Source organism: Danio rerio, chromosome 4 (genome assembly GCF_049306965.1).
Source record: "Danio rerio strain Tuebingen ecotype United States chromosome 4, GRCz12tu, whole genome shotgun sequence".
In the NCBI taxonomy this organism is placed as follows: Eukaryota; Metazoa; Chordata; class Actinopteri; order Cypriniformes; family Danionidae; genus Danio; species Danio rerio.
This window is the reverse complement of record NC_133179.1, coordinates 26,604,354-26,615,000: the sequence shown is the minus strand read 5'-3', so window position 1 is coordinate 26,615,000 and position 10,647 is coordinate 26,604,354. Positions and strand designations below refer to the sequence as shown.

The following is a 10,647-nucleotide window of genomic DNA, read 5'->3' as shown; positions in this document are numbered from 1 at the left end:
TAGTAACATGCTAATTCATGCTAGAATCATGCTAACAACATGCTAATTCATGCTAGAATCATGCTAATAACATGCTAATTCATGCTAGAATCATGCTAACAACATGCTAATTCATGCTAGAATCATGCTAGTAACATGCTAATTCATGCTAGAATCATGCTAACAACATGCTATTTCATGCTAGAATCATGCTAGTGAAATGCTAATTCATGCTAGAATCATGCTAACAACATGCTAATTCATGCTAGAATCATGCTAGTAACATGCTAATTCATGCTAGAATCATGCTAATAACGTGCTAATTCATGCTAGAATCATGCTAGTAACATGCTAATTCATGTTAGAATCATGCTAACAACATGCTAATTCATGCTAGAATCATGCTAGTAACATGCTAATTCATGCTAGAAGCATGCTAACAACATGCTAATTTATGCTAGAATCATGCTAGTAGCATGCTAATTCATGCTAGAATCTTGCTAGTAACATGCTAAATCATGCTAACAACATGCTAATTCATGCTAGAATCATGCTAACAACATGCTAATTCATGCTAGAATTGTGCTAATTCATGCTAAAATCATGCTAGTAACATGCTAATTCATGCTAGAATCATGCTAGTAACATGCTAATTCATGCTAGAATCGTGCTAACAACATGCTAATTCATGTTAAAATCATGCTAACAACATGCTAATTAATGCTAAAATCCTGCTAGTAACATGCTAATTCATGCTAAAATCATGCTAACAACATGCTAATTCATGCTAAAATCATGCTAGTAACATGCTAATTCATGCTAGAATCATGCTAACAACATGCTATTTCACGTTAAAATCATGGTAATAACATGCTAATCTATCTATCTATCTGTCTATCTATCTATCTATCTATCTATCTATCTATCTATCTATCTATCTATCTATCTATCTATCTATCTATCTTTTCATACTTTTTAAAACTGTTTAAACTAAATAAACTATCACCGTCAGGCTTTCACAAGCCAGCCTCAAAGTTTGTTCTCAAACTTTAAGAATCTAGTTATTATTATTATTATTTATATTATTATTCTTCTTCTGAGACTAAAAATTAAACTCTATCTCCACCTAGACCTTTCAAGCTATGACCATCAAACTCGGGTCAGACCTCCGAACTATTCTGACTCGAGTTGCTATATCCTTTCCGACTGATCCGACTTTCGGTTTCCCGAAAAACGTCCCGGGACCGTCGGAAAAATCCCATAGACGTAACATTGGATCAAACTTCGTGACCTCATAACTCCGCATCAGAATGTCACACAGACTTCTAACTGGGCTCATTTAACTCAGACTATCAAACTGCCAATGACTGATCACCTTTAAACTTTCTGGCCACGCCCTAGCAACCACTTTTGGACCCTAGAAACCATCCCATAGACTTCCATTGCAAAAGACTCTCATTGACTTTACACGGGATCAAACTTTGTGAGCTCATAACTCTGCATCAGACTGTCCTACAGACTAATGATTGAGCTCATTTAACTCAGTCTAGCCAGCAGCCAATCACTGATGGCCTTTTAACCTTCCAGCCACACCCTAACAACCAGATACTGCACCCTAGCAACTGTCCCATAGACTGCCATTAAAGAGGTTCAGACTGATATTGTCATGCTGCAGTGTGATAGAGACATGGGGGTTGTTTTTAACTGTTCATACTGGCAAGAAGCTTTGATACATCATCAGTCTAAGCTGTCAATCAACTCCATAGCAACAAAACAGACTAACCTAGCAACGATATAACAGCAGCTATATCTCAGCATCAGAACATCGTAGAGAGACGGGGGTTGGCTTGTTTGAATCAGGCTCACACACCATCTATCTATCTATCTATCTATCTATCTATCTATCTATCTATCTATCTATCTATCTATCTATCTATCTATCTATAACTATCTATCTATCTATCTATCTATCTATCTATCTATCTATATATCTATAACTATTTATCTATCTATCTATCTATCTATCTATCTATCTATCTATCTATCTATCTATCTATCTATCTATTTATCTATCTATCTATCTATCTATCTATCTATCTATCTATCTATCTATCTATCTATCTCTAACTATCTATCTATCTATCTATCTATCTATCTATCTATCTATCTATCTATCTATCTATCTATCTATCTATCTATCTATCTATCTATCTATCTATCTATCTATCTATCTCTAACTATCTATCTATCTATCTATCTATCTATCTATCTATCTCTAACTATCTATCTATCTATCTATCTATCTATCTATCTATCTATCTATCTCTAACTATCTATCTATCTATCTATCTATCTATCTATCTATCTATCTATCTATCTATCTATCTATCTATCTATCTATCTATCTATCTATCTATCTATCTATCTATCTATCTATCTACCTCTATCTATCCATCATGCTAACAACATGCTAATTCATGCTAGAATCATGCTAGTTACATGCTAATTCATGCTAGAATCATGCTAGTCACATGCTAATTCATGCTAGAATCATGCTAGTTACATGCTAATTCATGCTAGAATCATGCTAGTCACATGCTAATTTATGCTAGAATCATGCCAGTCACATGCTAATTCATACTAGAATCATGCTAACAACATGCTAATTCATGCTAGAATCATGCTAGTCACATGCTAATTCATGCTAGAATCATGCTAACAACATGCTAATTCATGCTAGAATCATGCTAGCAACATGCTAATTCATGTTAGAATCATGCTAACAACATGCTGATTCGTGCTAGAATCATGCTAGTAGCATGCTAATTCATGTTAGAATCATGCTAACAACATGCTAATTCATGCTAGAATCATGCTAGTAACATGCTAATTCATGCTAGAATCATGCTAACAACATGCTAATTTATGCTAGAATCATGCTAGTCAAATGCTAATTCATGCTAGAATCGTGCTAACAACATGCTAATTCATGCTAGAATCATGCTAGTAACATGCTAATTCATGCTAGATTCATGCTAGTAACATACTAATTCATGCTAGAATCATGCTAACAACATGATAATTCATGCTAGAATCATGCTAGTAACATGCTAATTCATGCTAGAATCATGCTAACAACATGCTAATTGATGCTAGAATCGTGTTAATTCATGCTAAAATCATGCTAGTAACATGCTAATTCATGTTAATATCATGCTAGGTACATGCTAATTCATGCTAGAATCATGCTAGTAACATGCTAATTCATGCTAGAATCGTGCTAGTAACATGCTAATTCATACTAGAATCATGCTAGTAACATGCTAATTCATGCTAGAATTATGCTAACAACATGCTAATTCATGCTAGAATCATGCTAGTAACATGCTAATTCATGCTAGAATCATGCTAGTAACATGCTAAATCATGCTAGAATCATGCTAACAACATGCTAAATCATGCTAGAATCATGCTAACAACATCTATCTATCTATCTATCTATCTATCTATCTATCTATCTATCTATCTATCTATCTATCTATCTATCTATCTATCTATCTATCTATCTATCTATCTATCTTTTCATACTTTTTAAAACTGTTTAAATAAACTATTACCGTCAGGCTTTCACAAGCCAGCCTCAAAGTTTGTTCTCAAACTTTAAGAATCTAGTTATTATTAGGCTGGCTTGTGTAGCAAGCCAGACTATTGTTATCCTATTTTTCTTCTGAGACTAAAAATTAAACTCTATCTCCTCCTAGAGCTTTCAAGCTATGACCACCAAACTCACACCAGACCTCCAAACTGGTCTGACTCGGGTTGCTATATCTTTTCTGACTGATCCGACTTTTGGTTTTCTGAAAAACGTCCCGGGACGGTCAGAAAAATCCCATTGACTTAACATTGGATCAAACTTTGTGACCTCATAACTCTGCATCAGACTGTCCTACAGACTTATAACTGGGCTCATTTAACTCAGACTACCTAACTGCCAATAACTGATGAGCTTTTAACTTTCTGGCCACACCCTAGCAACCACTTTTGGGACCCTAGAAACTGTCCCATAGACTTCCACTGCAAAAGACTCTTATTGACTTTACATTGGGTCAAACTTTGTGAGCTCATAACTCTACATGAAACTGTCGCACAGACTTTTAACTGGGCTCATTTAACTCCTGACTACCTGACTACCAAACTACCAATAACTGATGAGCTTTTAACTTTCTAGCCACACCCCTGACAACCAAATACGGCACCCTAGCAACAGTCCCATAGACTGCCATTATAGAGGTTCAGATTGATATCGTCATGCTGCAGTGTGATAGAGACATGTGTTGCTTTTAACTGTTCATACTGGCAAGAAGCGTTGATACATCCTCAGTCTAAACTGCCAATCAACTCCATAGCAACAAAACAGACTAACCTAGCAACGATTTAACAGCAGCTATATCTTAGTATCAGAACATCTTAGAGACGTGGGGGTTGGCTTGTTTAACTCATGCTAGCACACCATCTATCTATCTATCTATCTATCTATCTATCTATCTATCTATCTATCTATCTATCTATCTATCTATCTATCTATCTATCTATCTATCTATCTATCATCTATCTATCTATCTATCTATTATCTTTTCATACTTTTTAAAACTGTTTAAACTAAATAAACTATTACCATCAGGCTTTCACAAGCCAGCCTAAAAGTTTGTCCTCAAACTTTAAGAATCTAGTTTTTCTATATTATTCTTCTTCTGAGACTAAAAATTAAACTCTATCTCCTCCTAGGCCATTCAAGCTATGACCATCAAACTTGGGTCAGACCTCCGAACTATTCTGACTCGAGTTGCTATATCCTTTCCGACTGATCCGACTTTCGGTTTCCCGAAAAACGTCCCGGGACCGTCGGAAAAATCCCATAGACGTAACATTGGATCAAACTTTGTGACCTCATAACTCCGCATCAGAATGTCACACAGACTTCTAACTGGGCTCATTTAACTCAGACTATCAAACTGCCAATGACTGATCACCTTTAAACTTTCTGGCCACGCCCTAGCAACCACTTTTGGACCCTAGAAACCGTCCCATAGACTTCCATTGCAAAAGACTCTCATTGACTTTACATGGGATCAAACTTTGTGAGCTCATAACTCTGCATCAGACTGTCCTACAGACTAATGGCTAGGCTCATTTAACTCAGTCTAGCCAGCAGCCAATCACCGATGGCCTTTTAACTTTCTAGCCACACCCTAACAACCAGATACTGCACCCTAGCAACTGTCCCATAGACTGCAATTAAAGAGGTTCAGACTGATATTGTCATGCTGCAGTGTGATAGAGACATGGGGGTTGTGTTTAACTGTTCATACTGGCAAGAAGCTTTGATACATCATCAGTCTAAGCTGTCAATCAACTCCATAGCAACAAAACAGACTAACCTAGCAACGATATAACAGCAGCTATATCTCAGCATCAGAACATCGTAGAGAGGCGGGGGTTGGCTTGTTTGACTCATGCTCGCACTCCATCTATCTATCTATCTATCTATCTATCTATCTATCTATCTATCTATCTATCTATCTATCTATCTATCTATCTATCTATCTATCTATCTATCTATCTATCTATCTATCTCTATCTATCTATCTATCTATCTATCTATCTATCTATCTATCTATCTATCTATCTACCTACCTCTATCTATCTATCTATCTATCTATCTATCTATCTATCTATCTATCTATCTATCTATCTATCTATCTATCTATCTATCTATCTACCTCTATCTATCTATCTATCTATCTATCTATCTATCTATCTACCTACCTACCTCTATCTATCTATCTATCTATCTATCTATCTATCTATCTATCTATCTATCTATCTATCTATCTATCTATCTATCTATCTATCTACCTCTATCTATCTATCTATCTATCTATCTATCTATCTATCTATCTATCTATCTATCTATCTATCTATCTATCTATCCATCATGCTAGTTACATGCTAATTCATGCTAGAATCATGCTAGCCACATGCTAATTCATACTAGAATCATGCTAACAACATGCTAATTCATGCTAGAATCATGCTAGTCACATGCTAATTCATACTAAAATCATGCTAACAACATGCTAATTCATGCTAGAATCATGCTAGGCACATGCTAATACATGCTAGAATCATGCTAAAAACATGCTAATTCATGCTAGAATCATGCTAGTAACATGCTAATTCATGTTAGAATCATGCTAACAACAAACTAATTCATGCTAGAATCATGCTAGTAACATGCTAATTCATGCTAGAATCATGCTAACAACATGCTAATTCATGCTAGAATCATGCTAGTAGCATGCTAATTCTTGTTAGAATCATGCTAACAACATGCTAATTCATGCTAGAGTCATGCTAGTAACATGCTAATTCATGCTAGAATCATGCTAACGACATGCTAATTCATGCTAGAATCATGCTAGTAACATGCTAATTCTTGTTAGAATCATGCTAACAACATGCTAATTCATGCTAGAATCATGCTAGTAACATGCTAATTCATGCTAGAATCATGCTAGTAACATGCTAAATCATGCTAGAATCATGCTAGTAAAATGCTTATTCATGCTAGAAGCATGCTAACAACATGCTAATTCATGCTAGAATCATGCTAGTAACATGCTAATTCATGCTAGAATCATGCTAGTAACATGCTAATTCATGCTAGAATTGTGCTAACAACATGCTAATTCATGCTAGAATCATGCTAACAACATGCTAATTCATGCTAGAATCATGCTAGTAACATGCTAATTCATACTAAAATCATGCTAACAACATGCTAATTAATGCTAAAAATCATGCTAGTAACATGCTAATTCATGCTAAAATCATGCTAACAACATGCTATTTCACGTTAAAATCATGCTAATAACATGCTAATCTATCTATCTATCTATCTATCTATCTATCTATCTATCTATCTATCTATCTATCTTTTCATACTTTTTAAAACTGTTTAAACTAAATAAACTATTACCGTCAGGCTTTCACAAGCCAGCCTCAAAGTTTGTTCTCAAACTTTAAGAATCTAGTTATATGTTATTATAAGCTTGAAACTAGTCAAAACATTTTAAAGGAATGAAAGGAAAACATAAAAAGTACTTATAATAAACAAATAATTCAAAACAAATAATGAAATAAATTCATTTTACACAGTAATTACACTGTACATTTTTAAGGGTGCGAAAGTCTTTATTAAAATATAATTACGGCATTTCGAAAGAATTAAGCTAGGCTGTTGTGCCATGACCTTGACATATTATACATATTATAAATATTAGTAGTAAATATATATAGTATATATAAAATATATAGTATATTATATACAGTAAATATAATTAAATATATATATACAGTAAAGGTCAGAATTATTAGGCCCCCTTTGAATTTTTGTTTCTTTTTTAAATGTTGTTCAACAGAGCAATGGATTTTTTACAGTATGTCTGATCATATTTTTTCTTCTGTGAGAAGTCTTATTTGTTTTATGTCGGCTAGAATAAAAGCAGGTTTTGATTTTTTAAAAACCATTTCAAGGTCAAAATTATTAGCCCCTTTAAGCTATATTTTTTCAATAGTCTGCACCAAACCATCGAGATACAATAACTTGCCTAATTACCCTAACCTGCCTAGTTAACCTAATTAACCTAGTTAAGCCTTTAAATGTCACTTTAAGCTGTATAGAAGTGTCTTGAAAAATATCTAGTCAAATATTATTTATTGACTATTTATTTACAAATATTATTTACTGATTTCATCACGGCAAAGATAAAATAAATCAGTTATTAGAAATTAGCTATTAAAGCTATTGTGTTTAAAATTGTGTTGAAAAAAATCTTCCCTCCATTAAATGGAAATTGGGGGAAAAAATTAACGGGGGTTATATAAATGTATATAGTATTTATAGTAATGCATAAATATATTATAGTGCATATATTATGTACTGCAAAATCTTATCTGCAATACATCATACACACAAAGTGGGAGCAAATGAGGCCAGTAAAGCATTATAATAGATCATTTATGCAATAAAAAAAAAAGAGTGTGCAATCTTGAAGTGTGCCCTCGCCAGCACAATACCTTCTTCTCCATCCTCTTCTCTCTCTTTCTCCTCCAGGTTCTGCTGTTCTAGTGGTTTCTTCACCTCCAGCTCGCCATCATCAACCTGCTCGCTGTGTCCTGCTGCAAAGTCACACACACACACACAGGTGAACAAGCACATAAGCAAAGTAAGTGCTAAATGTGCCAGATGCATCACAAGCTGCAGCCTCTAACAATGTGTGTGTGTGTGTCTCAGGAAGTGAGTTACTGCTGTCAGTTTGGAAAGTGTCCATAACTTCATCTCATATAGTGGATCTATAGGAAAGCAAACCTGGCTCAATCTGCAGCATCATATAACCTTGGTAGGGCGACACTTTAGACCTGATGATGCAAGTACATACTGAGCAGCACAAGGAGCAAATGCAGAGCAGAAACGTGTAGAATCTACACGAAAATTGCATTTCACCAATTAAAATCCTTATCAAAAATGTGGTATTTAAAGAGATAGTACACTCCAAAAAATATATTAAATTGTGCCTTTATTTGCTCATTTGTTCCAAACCTTGAGTCTCTCTTATTGAACAAAAAAGTAAGATATTTTGAAGAATGTTGAAAACTTCCATTCACTTCTATAGTAGCTTTTTACCTGTATAGTACAGTACCGGTTTCCCACATTTTCATTTTTGAGTAAACTTTCATTTCAATTCAAAGGAAATATGAAATAATAAGATTGATTTAAACTCATTCTTTATGGCTAACAGCCTAACTAAATGGCATTTCTGGCCATGTTAGCATCAAACATTAGCCAGCTGCCAACTTTAGTATATTTTTTGGGATGCGTTAGGCAAAGAAATATGGTTAATTAATTGTCTATTAGGGTTATATTTTGTGGTTGATCTTGAAATGCTCAAAACTTTGTTGACCTCTAATAAATTAATTATAGAATACAAATACAAAAAAAATATATGTAATATAACATTTTTATAAATAAATATATTTAAAATATAACATTATTTTTTATGAATGTAGTTTACAGTATTCTAAAAAATACTGATATTATGATTGCAGATCAGATTGGCGTGTCTAGATATGCAATCTATGTTATTCTGTATATATGAACAACTTTAAAATAAAATATTACATAAAAAACATAAATGCATAATAAAGTTAAAAGTGCAAGATGTAAAAATAAAACTACATTTTTTAAATTAGTATCTCCAAACAACCTAAATGAAATATAGAAGAATGTAGAATTAAAAAATAAGCATATACAACAAATAATCACATATTAATAAACAGAAAATAAACAAAACATTGTAAAACTTTAACATACATTTATATTTTCTTAAATATTAACAGAAAAATTCATTTAAAAAGATTAAAAAAACTTCTTTAGGTTCTCAAAACTGTACAATCTTTATAAAAGAAGTCAAAAATTGTATAATTATATCTTTACCGTCTAATATTCACAATGTAGAACCCCTGAAAATGTTTAATTCATCTAGTTTACTTAAAACTTACTTTTTAGAGTAGATTTTATTTGATTGTATTTGACTTCTTTTTTTTAGAATTGTTAGATTCGTTATATGTCTGTAAAGTGTCTTGAGATGCTACTTTTTAAAGGCACTATATAAAAATAAAGTTTAAAAAGTTTCATGTAAAATTTCAAGTGTTTTTTCTACAATAAAAAAATGTTTATTATATATATATATATATATATATATATATATATATATATATATATATATATATATATCAAATAAATGTATAAATGACTACATTTTAATAATTCATAATATTATAGTGTTGTACCATTATAAAAAACTGTTTTATTAAATATTTTCCAGTGCATAAAAAAATCACTACTGTTGAAAAAACTTTTTCTTTTAGCACAAAGATATTCAACCACCTAAATCTATACACAGAGCGATTTAAAAGAGATACAGCTCTGTCTCGAGTTAATCTGAGTTCACAGCTGACTATTTAAAGCACAGCTGATTTACAAATATATATATTTAAACATCCAGCGGCCTCAGCACTTCACTACTGAATGACAAGCTCACCGGAAACAACTGACTTGTTTTTCTTCTTCTTCCTCTTTTTCTTCTTGGCTGGGTCTTCGGCTTCTCGTTCCCCGTTAACGATCAGTGTGTCCATTACCGGCGGCACCGGCAGCCCGTTCGCTTCCATGACTGCGGACTCGAGTGGACAGAGACCGATGCATTGTGGGAGGTGCAGAGAAAAGCTGCCGAATCAGCTGGTCGCATGACGCGGAATGCGAAATTATACAGTCCTACTATGGCGAAGAATCAGCTCATGAATATTAGCCTACCTAGAAAACGCTGGCTCTGAGAATCCAGAAAAGTGATTTAGTTAATATTTATAAACATGCCTTCGCTAACAGAGTCGTTTATTCGCCAGCTGATGAGCGCGCCGTGCTACTTAGCCTATCCGATAGGTTCATTGTGTTAACGTCATTGCATATAGTTAATAGTCAAAAATCACCCTTGTTCCCTAATGTTTTTTTTAAGTGACGAGCGGAATATTAATGAGGGAAATCCATTCAGA

The 10,647-nt window shown here is 33.6% G+C and overlaps 1 protein-coding gene and 2 long non-coding RNA genes across 3 annotated transcripts in view; 1 reads left to right on the top strand and 2 right to left on the bottom strand.

Annotated features, from left to right (window-relative positions):
• The window catches only part of metap2a (methionyl aminopeptidase 2a), a 76,915-nt gene extending 66,634 nt beyond the window's left edge, over positions 1–10,281 (bottom strand). Inside the window, exons 1-2 of the mRNA NM_001100054.1 lie at positions 10,143–10,281; positions 8,119–8,220 (exon numbers count right to left, since the gene is read on the bottom strand). Coding sequence (NP_001093524.1) covers positions 8,119–8,220; positions 10,143–10,269 — 229 coding nt within the window. The 5' untranslated portion in view covers positions 10,270–10,281. The remainder of the gene's footprint in view (positions 1–8,118; positions 8,221–10,142) is intronic.
• The window catches only part of LOC137491554 (uncharacterized), a 73,780-nt gene that overhangs the window by 57,648 nt on the left and 5,485 nt on the right, over positions 1–10,647 (top strand). Inside the window, exon 3 of the long non-coding RNA XR_011011531.2 lies at positions 8,156–8,267. This is a non-coding gene — a long non-coding RNA (uncharacterized lncRNA). The remainder of the gene's footprint in view (positions 1–8,155; positions 8,268–10,647) is intronic.
• LOC141381992 (uncharacterized) lies at positions 4,731–6,015 on the bottom strand. Its single transcript, XR_012402930.1, has 3 exons — positions 5,810–6,015; positions 5,674–5,759; positions 4,731–5,613 (listed from the first exon to the last, which is right to left on the bottom strand). It is a non-coding gene; the product is annotated as an uncharacterized lncRNA (long non-coding RNA).